Raw genomic sequence first — 14,044 nt, 5'->3', positions numbered from 1 at the left:
AGAAGGAATCTGGAACCCACTCCAGTGTTCTTGCCCGGAGAACCCCATGAACAGAGGAGCCTGGTGGGCTACAGTCCATGGGGTTGCGAAGGGTCGGACACGACTGAAGCGACTTAGCATGCACGCAGAGAGGGTTAGAGCGGCACGCTTACTGGATCCATGAACCAGCTTATCAGTATTTAGTAAGTTATTTTAATAAGAAAATGATGATATTGATAAGTCATATAATCACATTAAAAAATGGCTTAGAGAAGATTCTTATAAAAAGTTATCTTACAATGGAATATAGTTGACCTTCTGCTGCCCTCTTCTGGGAAAGAGTGGGAATTCTTGATCTTCAGAACTTGGCCTCGTATCAGCTTGAGTTAGTCGGTTTGAGGGTAGAGACCAGGATTCAGTTATAACAGCAACAAAAATGAAAACCAATAATATTAACAGTATTAGCATTGTGTTAATAAACATTTACATACAGAATCCTATTCCTTCCCAACAACTGTAATCAGGATATATTATGAATTACAAAATGGGTTGTAAATGAAGTGGAGGCTCAGACACTGAGTCTCTCCATCCAGGCCACACAGCTGGTAAGTGGGTAGTCAGGATTGGCAGTCAGGCTGCAGTGTTACCATGCTGTCCTGCCTCTCTGTATCCTCAGTGCCTGACACATTGTGTAAGCACAGTGTTTTTTGAAATTGTATTGAGAAACTGAACATATCTTTAATTATAGAGTCTGTTCACATATATGTAATAAAAGAGCTGACCTTCCAGTGGATAATTCTGTAAATTACTTCTTCCCCCCTCTTTAGTTCTTCATCTACGCTGGTTACTTTGCACTCATCGCTGTGGTTTTCCTGGCTAATGGTACAGTCAGTATTATGAAGAAATATAGAAAGCAAGAAGATCCAGAATCAAGTTCTCAAGTGACCCCCTCATAACATACTGCAAATGAGCTTCATATTGCAAGAATTCTGCACAACGGCTGTAACCGGCTGTATTTAATTTTTTAAAGTGTAGACACATATTTATGAGTATGCATTTCATGGCTTCAGAGCAGCCGGTTGACTATACCTTGTCTTCCCAGAGTAACAATACAGTTGAGAAATGAAGTATACTTCCTGGAATACTTATGAGAGCCAATTTAAGAATCTGTTTTTCCTGCTTCAAAAGTGAACTTGCTTTTGAAAACCAAGAATCAAGAGCAATCAGGCAGCACATGGTAACGTACACATGCTCACAAGTGAGTTTGGTGTTTCATAGGTCAAGTATTCTACTTCTGTGTCTGATTAGCCAGATGCTTGGCCTGTTGGGACCAGGGCTTCACGGGCCACAGGACGTTATAGTCAGAATTGAAATAGTGTTCTAACAGCATCTGCCTCTGTTCAACTTAGTTCTCATGTCTGTGTTACTCATGTGCATTTGTTTCTACAGATGACAACATTTGCCCTGGTTTGGTGTTCTATAAAGAATATGTGTTAATTCTGAGTTATCTTTAAAAATTCATTGTGTAAATACTCTCAGTGCCCATCTTGACTGTTGTGTATTTGTGTTGATTTTTCTTAGAAGTATATTTTTACATTATTCATATGCTTCCCAGAGAAGCTAATTTAGTTAAAAAATAAGGCAAGTTTTGAGGCCTACTAATAATAGAAGTGACCTAATGGAAAACTTAAGGTAGGTTTACTTGTCTTTTATTCTTCGGTATGAAGGACTATTAAATCTATGATGAAAAGTTACTAAGTGGGCTAAAGGCATAACTAGTCCATTTTGTATCTGCAGATCTCCAAAATAAAATGGGAAAGTCTTCTTAAAATAACTTCATCTCCATTTATGATATTTATACTATCTGTCCTTCTTATCCAAGATAAAGGTGTCATTAATTGTTGGATTATTCCAAGGTCTTTTTCACAAACTGAGCCTCTTTATTTTGGTGGGACAGGACGTAGGATGGACTCGGTTCCTGCATTTTGTATATTAAATTTGCCTTTGTTTATAAAGGTGGATCTTCTTAAATAATCTGCTTAAAATAAGAATTGCTATTGATTCCAAGTTACTTGAAAAATGTTATTCTGTGTACATTTAATTGGGAAATTAGTCTACCAAGTGACTGCTAGCATATGTGAGACATGATAGCTATTTTAAAGCCAATTTTGTTGCCTTATCTTAAAAAAAAAAAGAAAACTAGGTCAACTTTTTTAGAATGACATAGGTAAATACTGAACAGTAATGTCAAGATTCCAAAACTGACTTATTCATTTATGTAAGCAAGAATTCTAGAAGCAAATGAATGAGGATAAGAATAAGTCATTTTCCAGTCACCTTCCTTTCTGAGTAAAAGAAAGGAGAAGAGCACTAGCTAAGGAAGGAAAAAGGAAGTGATATCATAAACATCAGCCTCTAATTTTGTATTTTGTCTTTGTTTTATTTTGCTACATAGGGAATGTGTACTCAGAAACAAGTAGAAAAATGATGTTTGAGGAATTTAATTTTTTTAATAAAATAGACTGTGGCACAATCAAACTATTAGTGTAACTAAAGCAGTATTTCCCTGGAATTTAAGTCACAGTTTGTTGTATACAATCAGAGCCTTTACTTAAGACAATAATAAGTTCCTATCTTGGTGTGTGTGGTACTATTTGTAGAATGCTGAACCCAGTTTGCAAGTTGTACTGTATGCGGTTTTGGAAAGAAGTGCAAATGATTTGTTGTACTTTTTATTCAATACTGTATAGATTATACAATTATTTTTTATTAAATAAATATTTTGCAGTATATTTTTCCTTGTTTAAAATATTTATGTCTTTGTTGCTACATGCAGGCTTTCTCTAGTTGTGGAGAGCACGGGCCCTAGAGCCTGCAGGCCTCAGCAGTTGTGGCTTGCCGTCTCTCAGGCATGGGCTTAGTGGCTGTGATGTGCGGCTTAGCTGTCCCTCAGCATGTGGGGTCTTCCTGGACCAGGGGCTGGATCCATGGCCCCTGCATTGGCAGGTGGAGTCTTAACCACTGGACCACCAGGGAAGCGCTGGTCTTTACCTTTGACTCTTCCCTCTCATTTCTGTTGTTTTCCCAATTTTTTTTCTAGCACTGCATTGTTCTATTTATTTTTCTTGGTCTTCATGTTGGTACCTCTTATATTTTTAAAAGCATTCTCCCATTTAGAAACTAAAAAGGCCAACGGTCCCTTCAGTGTTAACTGAATTTTTCAGATAAATGAAATGAAATTGAATCAAAGGTAGAGGGTGCCATCATGTTTTGAAAAAATCATAGCCTTTTGGTTATAGCCCCAAATGTTCTGGTACCCACGGAAGCATCTTCTTGCCATCTTCTTGAGAATTGCTTTGTTCATTTTACCCGACAAACCAAACCAGTCTTTTCTAATAGTATTTGAATGTGTACTTTCTTATTAGTTCCCATTGCAAAACCTTCATTAAGGCATTTTTATTGATTATCACCAAAGACTTGGAAATTTTTCATGCAAAAAACTTTTTAAAGTTTTCTGTCCTTATAGCATATCTTATGTATCTGAGCAGGAACCATGCCTTATTTTTGTCTTTTGTTGCAAAACACATCTTGTGTTTGTGCCCCATGAACACTGAATTATACAAATGATATGTGATGGACTCAACGTAACCACCTGCCAGTACCAAAGCTAAATAAATGCTATTTTTAAAAAAGTACATCAAAGTAAAGCATTAAGATTAAAATGCCTGTCAGTGATATCTAGTCCACTGGATGCTTTATTCAAGGCATTGTGCTCAAATGATAGAAATTGGATACCTATTTGTCTGACTTCTTATGGAATCCTAGGGCTTCCCAGATGGCACAGTGGTAACAAACCCACCTGCGAATATAGGAGATGGAAGAGACAGAGGAAGATCTTCCCTGGGTTGGGAAGGTCCCCTGGCCCTGGAGAAAGAAATGGCAACTCGCTGCAGTATTCTTGTCTGGAAAATTCCATGGACAGAGGAGCCTGGCAGGCTGCAGTTCATGGGGTCAACAAACAGTCAGACATGCAGGACTGAGCAACTGAGCAGGCATGCACGTGTAATTAGTACTTTACATTTATATAACACGTTTTAGTTTGGAAAGGGATTTGTGAACATCATCTCTTTTGATTCTGGAAAAAGCATCCTGTGGTAGTACTAATTCTTCTACTTTTTTCATTAAGTAATGCTGATAGAAGGGGCTTCAGAATGCTGAGTTTGCCATTCAAAGCTCTGATTCATTAGGGAAGTTACTCTGGAGCTTCAGTTTATTTTTTTTTTAATATTTCTTTTTACTCACTTGGCTGTGTCTGGTCTTTGCTCTGGCATGCAGGAACTTGAATTGCATCATATGGGATCAGTATGCCAATTCTTAGTTGTGGCATGTGAGATCTAGTTCCCTGATCAGGTGTTGAACCTGGGCCCCCTTCATTGAGAGCGTGGAGCCTTAGCCACTGGACCACCAGGGAAGTCCTGAGCTTCAGTTTCCTTATCAGTAAGTGGGGATGATACCTCATGAGACTGTCGTGAAGAAATGAAAGAACATATGTGAAAGCACCTGTCACGTGAGAAATCAGTTCCTTCCCCCTCATTCTCTATTAACAATTAGTTTTAGCTGTCAGTCTCAAATGAGCCGACCATTGGAAAAGACTCTGATGCTGGGAAAGATTGAGGGCAGGAGAAGGGAGTAACAGAGGATGAAGTGGTTGGAGGCATCACCGACTCAATCGACATTAGTTTGAGCGAGCTCCAGGAGATGGTAGACAGGGAAGTCTGATGTGCTGCAGTCCATGGGGACACAAAGTGTCAGACACGACCTAGTGGCTGAACAACAATCAATCTCAAAATTGTACTCTCAAATGAAAGTTCTTTTGGAATGTTTCAAAATAAAAATGATAGGAGGCTTTTAAACACTCTCATTTTTTGGTCAAGTTTTATTTAATTACTTTGACATTGCCCTTCTTTGGGACTGGAAAACTCATCTTTTCCAGACCTGGAGCCACTACTGACTTTTCCGTATTTGCTGGCATATTTAGTGTAGCACTTTAACAGATCATCTTTTAGGATTTGAAATAGCTCAGCTGGAATTCCATATCATTGGAATCAGTTTTCATTCCAATCCCAAAGAAAGGCAATGCCAAAGAATGTTTAAACTACCACACAATTGCACTCATTTCGCATGCTAGCAAAGTAATGCTCAAAATTCTCCAAGCCAGGCTTCAACAGTACATCAACTGAGAACTTCCAGATGTTCAAGCTGGAATTAGAAAAGGCAGAGGAACCAGAGATTAAATTGCCAACATCTGTTGGATCATAGAAAAAGCAAGAGAATTCCAGATAAACATATACTCCTGCTTCATTGACTACACTAAAGCCATTCTTAAAGAGATGGGACTACTAGACTACCTTACCTGCCTCCTGCGAAACCTGTATGCAGGTCAAGAAGCAACAGAACCAGACATGGAACAATGGACTGGTTCCAAATTGGGGAAGGAGTACGTCAAGGCTTTATATTGTCATCTTGCTTATTTGAATTATATGCAGAGTACATCATGAGAAACGCTGGGCTGGATGAAGCACAAGCTGGAATCAAGATTGCCGGGAGAAATATCAATAACCTCACATATGCAGATGCACCACCCTCATGGCAGAAAGTGAAGGGGAACTAAAGAGCCTCTTGGTGAAAGTAAGAGAGGAGAGTGGAAAAGTTGGCTTAAAACTCAACATTCAGAAAACTAAGATCATGGCATCTGGTCCCATCACTTCATGGGAAATAGATGGGGAAACAGTGACAGACTTATTTTTGTGGGCTCCAAAAACACCACAGATGGTGACTGCAGCTACAAAATTAAAAGACACTTTCTCCTTGGAAGAAAAGTTATGACAGACAGCATATTAAAAAGCAGAGACATTACTTTGCTGACAAAAGTCTGTCTAGTGAAACCTATGATTTTTCCAGTAATCATGTATGAATGTGAGAGTTGTACCATAAAGAAGGCTGAGTGCCAAAGAATTGATGGTTTTGAACTGTGGTCTTGGAGAAGACTTTGAGAGTCCCTTGGAATGCAAGGAGATCAAACCAGTCAATCCTAAAGGAAATCAATTCTGAATATTCATTAGAAGGACTGATGCTGAAGCTAAATGTCCAATACTTTGGCCACCTGATGCGAAGAGCCAACTCATTAGAAAAGACCCTGATGCTGGGAAAGATTGAAGGCGGGAGGAGAAGGGGACAACAGAGGACGAGATGGTTGGATGGTATCCCTGATTCAATGGACATGAGTTTGAACACACTCTGGGAGATGGTAAAGGACAGGGAAGCCTGGTGTGGGGCAGTCCATGGAATTACAAAAGGTCGGACACAACCGAGGGACTGAACAACAACAACATTTAATTACTTAGATGAATTATATCAGCAATAATGTAATGATAGCTCATAATTAGATAGTGTTTACTATTTATGACTGTGCTGAATAATGTTCTAAGGGCTTTACATGCTCTATTTGATTTCTGTTATTACCAAATGTTATTGAATTGCAGGTTATTAAAATAACAATTTCTAGTAATACAAAATTTTGTAAGAAAAATTCTGGAATATATTTTGTGAGATACTATTAAAGCTGTTAGGTTTTAAACGGTACTGCTTTTTAAATTCATGTGTTTACATAGCAAGTTATAAATATGTAATCTATTTCATTTGAAATAAAGTATAATTTGAGGTAAAATTGTTATTTAGAAAGCTAAACACTCCCTCTTATTTTTAATTTATATTTTAGAAAGGCAGCCTTCAGAATGGGAGAAAATAATAGCAAATGAAGCAACTGACAAACAACTAATCTCAAAAATATACAAGCAACTCCTACAGCTCAACTCCAGAAAAATAAATGACCCAATCAAAAAATGGGCCAAAGAACTAAATAGACATTTCTCCAAAGAAGACATACAGATGGCTAACAAACACATGAAAAGATGCTCAACATCACTCATTATCAGAGAAATGCAAATCAAAACCACTATGAGGTACCATTTCACGCCAGTCAGAATGGCTGCGATCCATAAGTCTACAAGCAATAAATGCTGGAGAGGGTGTGGAGAAAAGGGAACCCTCTTGCACTGTTGGTGGGAATGCAAACTAGTACAGCCACTATGGAGAACAGTGTGGAGATTCCTTAAAAAACTGGAACTAGAACTGCCTTATGATTCAGCAATCCCACTGCTGGGCATACACACTGAGGAAACCAGAAGGGAAAGAGACACGTGTACCCCAATGTTCATTGCAGCACTGTTTATAATAGCCAGGACATGGAAGCAACCTAGATGTCCATCAGCAGATGAATGGATAAGAAAGCAGTGGTACATATACACAATGGAGTATTACTCAGCCATTAAAAAGAATACATTTGAATCAGTTCTAATGAGGTGGATGAAACTGGAACCTATTATACAGAGTGAAGTAAGCCAGAAAGAAAAACACCAATACAGTATACCAATGCATATATATGGAATTTAGAAAGATGGTAACAATAACCTTGTGTACGAGACAGCAAAAGAGACACTGATGTATAGATCAGTCTTATGGACTCTCTTGGAGAGGGAGAGGGTGGGGAGACTTGGGAGAATGGCATTGAAACATGTATAATATCATGTATGAAACGAGTTGCCAGTCTAGGTTTGATGCACGATACTGGATGCTTGGGCTGGTGCACTGGGACGAACCAGAGGGAGGGTATGGGGAGGGAGGAGGGAGGAGGGTTCAGGATGGGGAGCATGGGTATACCTGTGGCGGATTCATTTCGATGTTTGGCAAAACTAATACAATATTGTAAAGTTTAAAAATAAAATTAAAAAAAAAAAAGACAACACAGAAAAAAAAAAGAAAGTTCTGGGGATACAACGAAAACGTCATGACTCCGGATCTCAAAGAACTTAAAATATGTGATAAGATAAGTATTGATAGAAAGCATAACAGAGAGGCCCAACTGCAACACAAGTTAGTGTGTCAGGTATCATAATGATTTAAAGAGGCTTGGATCTCAAAAACTACAAGTCCACTGGGGAAATAATGACTTCCTGAAGGAGGTGACATTTGAAAAGTTAGTCATGCAGCATGGCCAGAATCTTAAAGGAAATTTAGAAAGAGGAACGGACTATAGTGGAGAAAGAGGCATAAGTAAAGGTATGATGTGGGTGCACAATCAGCAAGGAATATAGAGAGCAGGCCAGGGGGCCATTTTCTAATGTTCATTACTTGCAGAAGGAATCAGGGAGTAATGATTAAGCTTGTCTTTAGAAATTTAATCTGGCAGCAGTGGAAGATACTACCTAAAATTTCTGGGAGGATACTACCTAAAATTGCTAGTTGGACTGCTATTTTGGGTCCACTAGGTGTCGGTGAGGAAGGCCTTTGATCCACAGCGGCGGGAAAAAACAAGACTGACTTGCGGTTATGAACATTCTGGAATGGTAGCTTAGAAAGTGTAAATAACCTACCCAAGGTCACATGTCTTTGAAGTGGAGAAGCCGGGAAAGTATTTTTTTTTTTCACTTTAATAAGATTTTATTAAAGTTGCCCCTAAACTTTGCTGATCCATGTTGCTGTATGGTGGAAACCATCACACTATTGTAATTATTCGGGATAGGATTCTGATTCCCACCCTACACTGCAAACTAACTGTCATTTCCACACCTGCACGCCAGCGGGTCTTTAAGGATAAGACCCCAGGGGGAAGAATGAGGGGGTGGGAAGATGCAGTCCTGACTCAGAAGACTGACTTCCAGGGTGGAAGGATGCCGGGCAGGGCACAGCCGCTGTAGGGTGGGTGGGCCCAGGGGCTCTGTTGGAATGGCTGGCTGAGTCACTGTGGGGTAGGAGCCCCGCGGTACGAGTTGCCAGGATAGGGTAAAACAAAGTTGCAGAAAATCCAAGAAGGGATTTCTCAGCTCCTCCTCCACATGGCCCCCCGCGCTCCTCAGGACCCCTCCAGCTCTAGACTGGAGGCCGGCCTGCGGTGGGCGGAGCGTGCGCACTTTCTTGCTCTCTCTTACTGAGCCCTGAGCGCCTGCCCTTTACAGCCTGCCGCCTGCCCGTGGGCTGCGACCCATGCCAAGTTTTCGCACTCTCTTTTAGAAACGGCGCTCCAACGCAGCCGCCACCGTGGGAGAGGGAGGCAGGGCTTTGGAAAGACCAGGCTGTGTGCCGCACTTGACAGTTTTCTGAAAGTCCTCCTCTGAAAACCACAACCCCAAACCCCCGCGTGAGGGAAACCCAGGTGAAGGACTGCTAAGGGGGTGGGTGGGCTGCAGGACATTTCAAATGTGTTTGGTAATCAGTATGCTGCTTTGCTGTGCTCAGTCCTGCCCAACTAATACTTATTGAAAACCTCTAAACTTATTCATCTGTTTGATACAGTTCATCTTCTCCTGCCCACACCACCACCAACTTCTTACTCTTAACAAATGGCATGACTTGACCATCATTCCTTGCAGGATGCCAAAAATCTTGGGAGGACCTATCTGCCACGTTCTGGGAGTGTTGACTGAAGTAGATCTTGTGCTCAAGAACAGTATTTACAGATTGAGCACTTGGACAGGGTGCTCCCTGAAAATCCCAGTGAATTTCAACTGGAATAATAATAACAGTGAATTACAACTGAAGGATACAGAAGACACAGAGTCCCTTTGAGGAGTTCTTAGCCCAAAAACTAGAGAGAAAAAGGACACTAGAGGAATTTGAATCTCACGGCACCTGTAGCTACCAGAAACACTACACACAGCCCAATTATATTCTAGTCATATTGACATAAAATCTCACACTAAAAGCCTATTTACCTCAGTCCCTATTATCTGATATATCATGTCTAGTTTTAAACAAGTCATGATAAAAGGCAAGAAAAAGCACAGTTTGAAAAAACAAAGCAACAGGACTAGGCCCAGCTTGAGAGCGTTAACTGCTAACTGGAGTTAGCAGACTGGGACTTTAACTACGGTCACTATGTTAAGAACTCTAATGGAAAGTAAAAAATCCAACAGCCATTCATGTTTAAACACAAAACTAAAACAAAAATTTTCAGTAAACTAAGAATAGAGGGGAATTCCCTCAACTTGATAAAGAACATTTATAGAAAAGCTACACTTAACATCATACTAAACGGTGAGAAATTGGGACACTTTTCCCCCTAAAATCAAGAACAAGGCAAGGATGTCCACTCTTACATAAATGATGAGAAGGAGTTAGCAATGCAAATATGCGAGGAAGAGCATTCCAGGCAGAGGAAACAGCAAAAATGGAAAAGAGGTTCACATGTTTGAGGAACAGAGAGACGAACAGGGAGCTTGGTGTATCATGAATGAGCAGCAAAGAGGTAGGGGATGAGGTTATAGGAGTAAGAAGGGGCCCAATTATTCAGAACCTGGGAAGTAAGGTAAGGAATTTGAATATTATTCTAATAACACTGGAAAGTCAGAGAGGGGTATGATCTGATTTACATTTGCTTGCTGACATGAACCTCTAGGTGTGGCTATGTATGTTCTTGGGGGTCATTCACTATTTGCATCTATTCAGAAAACAAGATGAGTTCATTCCCAGTTAATGGCAAAGGTACTTTTGCACATCCAAGTTTTATAATGAGCTTTAACAATATTGCCAATCCCAGAGAAGAAATAGAGATAGCCTACATTGCTATTAGATTGTCACTTTAAAGCAGGAGACATTCACCAGGTATCAGTTCAGTTCAGTTGCTCAGTCGTGTCCGACTCTTTGTGACCCCATGAATCGCAGCACGCCAGGCCTCCCTGTCCATCACCAACTCCCAGAGTTCACTCAACCTCACGTCCTTCGAGTTAGTGATGCCATCCAGCCATCTCATCCTTGGTCGTCCCCTTCTCCTGCCCCCCAATCCCTCCCAGCATCAGGGTCTTTTCCAATGAGTCAACTCTTCACATGAGGTGGCCAAAGTATTGGAGTTTCAGCTTCAGCATCAGTCCTTCCAATGAACACCCAGGACCGATCTCATTTAGGATGGACTGGTTGGATCTCTTTGTAGTCCAAGGGTCTCTCAAGAGTCTTCTCCAACACCACAGCTCAAAAGCATCAATTCTTCGGCACTCAGCTTTCTTCACAGTCCAACTCTCACATCCATACATGACCACTGGAAAAACCATAGCCTTGACTAGACGGACCTTTGTTGGCAAAGTAATGTCTCTGCTTTTGAATATGCTATCTATGTTGGTCATAACTTTCCTTCCAAGGAGTAAGTGTCTTTTAATTTCATGGCTTCAATCACCATCTGCAGTGATTTTGGAGCCCAAAAAAATAAAGTCTGACACTGTTTCCACTGTTTCCCCATCTATTTGCCATGATTTGATGGGACCAGATGCCATGATCTTCGTTTTCTGAATGTTGAGCTTTAAGCCAACTTTTTCACTCTCCTCTTTCACTTTCATCAAGAGGCTTTTTAGTTCCTCTTCACTTTCTGCCGTAAGGGTTATAACAGGTATAGGTGAAGAGAAACCTACACCAGGTATAGGTGAAGAGAAAAAGCTGGAAGAATTGAGTCATTGTTTTATAGTTTTAAAACATTGTTATTCTCAAGAAAATCTGAACGGCCATAAAGAACCTGTTTATACCTTGACTTGTCCCTTTCCTCACTGACTACTCCTACTAAAAATCCCACCATAGAAATTAGTTTAAAGATAAATGCGAGGACAATAGGTTTTTCTTGAGGAACACATATGATTTCTTTGTTTTTTTTAAAAAAAAATTTTATTGGAATATAGTTTTTTGGGCCTCCTAGGTGGCTTAGTGGTAAAGAATCTGCCTGCCATTGCAGGAGATGTGGGTTTGATCCCTGGCTTAGGAAGATGCCCTGGAGAAGGAAATGGCAACCCACTCCAGTATTCTTGCCTGGAGAATTCCATGACAGAGGAGCCTTGTGGGCTACAGTCCATGGGGTCACAAAAGAATTGGACACCACTGAGCAACTAAAACAACAAAAACAAATCACACGCTGAGTAAGCTAGAGCCTCACAGCAGGAGGTTCCTTGAGACTTCTGCCTATTGGGGGCTGTGCATACACTCAGAAGGGTTGAACACGTGAAACAAGTGCTGAACAAATCTGCTGAACAAACAAAAATAATTATAGTGTAAGTAACTTTTTGTGTTTAAGGAATGTACTTATTGCTGGCATACAACCTGAAAATGGGATTGTCCTGATGCTAAGGGTCATAAGCAAACTCAGGCCCTCCAGCTTTTAGTTTGACACACCCTAATAGCCCTTTACAGAAATAATGTCTTGATTTATTTTGGCAGTTGCTCTATTTTTATTATAACTATATCAGATATCTGATATGTAATATACATATATAATTGATAGATATTATTATACATCAAATATGTGTATATTAAAAGTATCAAATGTCACTTCATTAAGGCTTAACTTGAATACATCTTTTGAAATAGCCAACCTATTACTACAACCTAGCCCCACACTTATAATTCTCTTTTTTGCCTTATGCTTTATATATCATTTCTCACTTTCTAACACAAATATGATTTACTTATTTAGTATATTTGTTATTTATTGTCTTTTCTCCCTATTAGAATGTAAGCTCTATGAAGGCAATGAGTTTTTGAGTTCCTAAAACAAGGATTCTCTATATTATAAAATAGTTTTTAAAATTTACAAAAGACCTAGGTGTTAAGGTGTTGATTTTAAATACATGTGTGTTAAACATTAGTATTATAAAGCTTCTGTGTTCTATAAATAAATGAGCCTTAAAAATGGAATGCATATGTACAAAACTCAGAAAAATACTCAAATATTTCACCTCTTCTTTTCCCTTCCTTTCAAATGATAACATTCTAATTTCTGGGCTGGGAACTCAGAGATCTGAACTTACTAGAATAAAGTAAGGCAAAGGACTCTGAGATGTTTGCACTTTTCTTTTTGGCAACTGGTTTCAAGGATCTGAGGTAGGTGGAACTCTGACTATAATATATAATATATAATACATGTATAATTCATTGATATATTCCAAGTATTAGAATAGTGTCTTCCATATAAGTAATGAATAATTATTTGTTGAAATGATTGAGAATATTGTGACTCTATGCAGAATCTGAATATTATCTATAAACTATATTTCTTTGATCAGTTTTATAGAACATATGTATAGTCATATCTTCTTAATTCTTGGCACTTATTTAATCTCTTCTTAGTTACTTAAATAAATACTGACTTTTCTAAGTCAAAGCATTCCTTCAAAGTTTTTATTTATTGAAAGAGAGTTACTCTACTTTGGTCTCTTCTTCATATTGTGTAGTTTTTTCCTATACCATGTGTAATGAATAAAGACAGAAAATTGGAGTTTTATCTATTTCTTGGATCTTTTTTCAGAACGAGCATTCAAAATTTATAGTTATAATTAGTACTAAATTAACCAGTCAAGAGGAAAAACACATGGCCCTATGCATATATACAGTGGTCTCTATTTGTAAAATCCCATTGTCTTTGATGAGTCACTAATTTCAAACACACATTTCTGCTCCCTATAACTAAAATACATTTATTGACATTTAACATTTTCAGTCTTTGAATAGCATTAGAGTCCATCTAAACGAAAGGCCCTGGATAGCAGAAAATGTCTTCTTTTTGTACCAGGCTTTACCTAAACTACTCTGTTCTTATATTTCCTAAATTCTCCTTCCTTGTACAGTCATTGATAGTGCAAGGGGCTCACATCCAAGAGAAGAGAAAAGAGGACTCGATTTTTTCAGCTTCACTAAGGTATAATTTACAAATAACAATTATATATAGTTTAGTTATACAATTTTAATGTATCTAATGTGATTATATATAATTTATAAATATAAATGATTACAATAGTCAACTTAATTAAATACCTATTACCTCCCATAGTTACTTTTATTTTTTTGATGCTAGCACTGATGATCTACTCTCTCAGCACGGGTACAAATGACCAATTCGGTAACATTTTCAAGGTGCATTATGTTGTAATGTTTATCAGTACTTCATTCCTTTTTATTGCTGAAATATTCCATGGTA

General features: G+C 38.9%; 1 protein-coding gene across 2 annotated transcripts in view; it reads left to right on the top strand.

Annotated features, from left to right (window-relative positions):
- Positions 1 to 2,771, top strand: part of SLC19A2 (solute carrier family 19 member 2) — a 30,655-nt gene extending 27,884 nt beyond the window's left edge. For both annotated transcript variants that reach the window (XM_055582193.1, XM_055582191.1), the window contains exon 6: positions 807 to 2,771. In XM_055582193.1, coding sequence (XP_055438168.1) covers positions 807 to 935 — 129 coding nt within the window. In that variant the 3' untranslated portion in view covers positions 936 to 2,771. The remainder of the gene's footprint in view (positions 1 to 806) is intronic.
- Positions 2,772 to 14,044: the final 11,273 nt, after the last annotated feature.

The sequence above is a fragment of the Bubalus kerabau genome, chromosome 5 (genome assembly GCF_029407905.1).
Source record: "Bubalus kerabau isolate K-KA32 ecotype Philippines breed swamp buffalo chromosome 5, PCC_UOA_SB_1v2, whole genome shotgun sequence".
In the NCBI taxonomy this organism is placed as follows: Eukaryota; Metazoa; Chordata; class Mammalia; order Artiodactyla; family Bovidae; genus Bubalus; species Bubalus kerabau.
The sequence above is the reverse complement of the archived record's forward strand: the minus strand, read 5'-3'. Positions and strand labels throughout refer to the sequence as shown.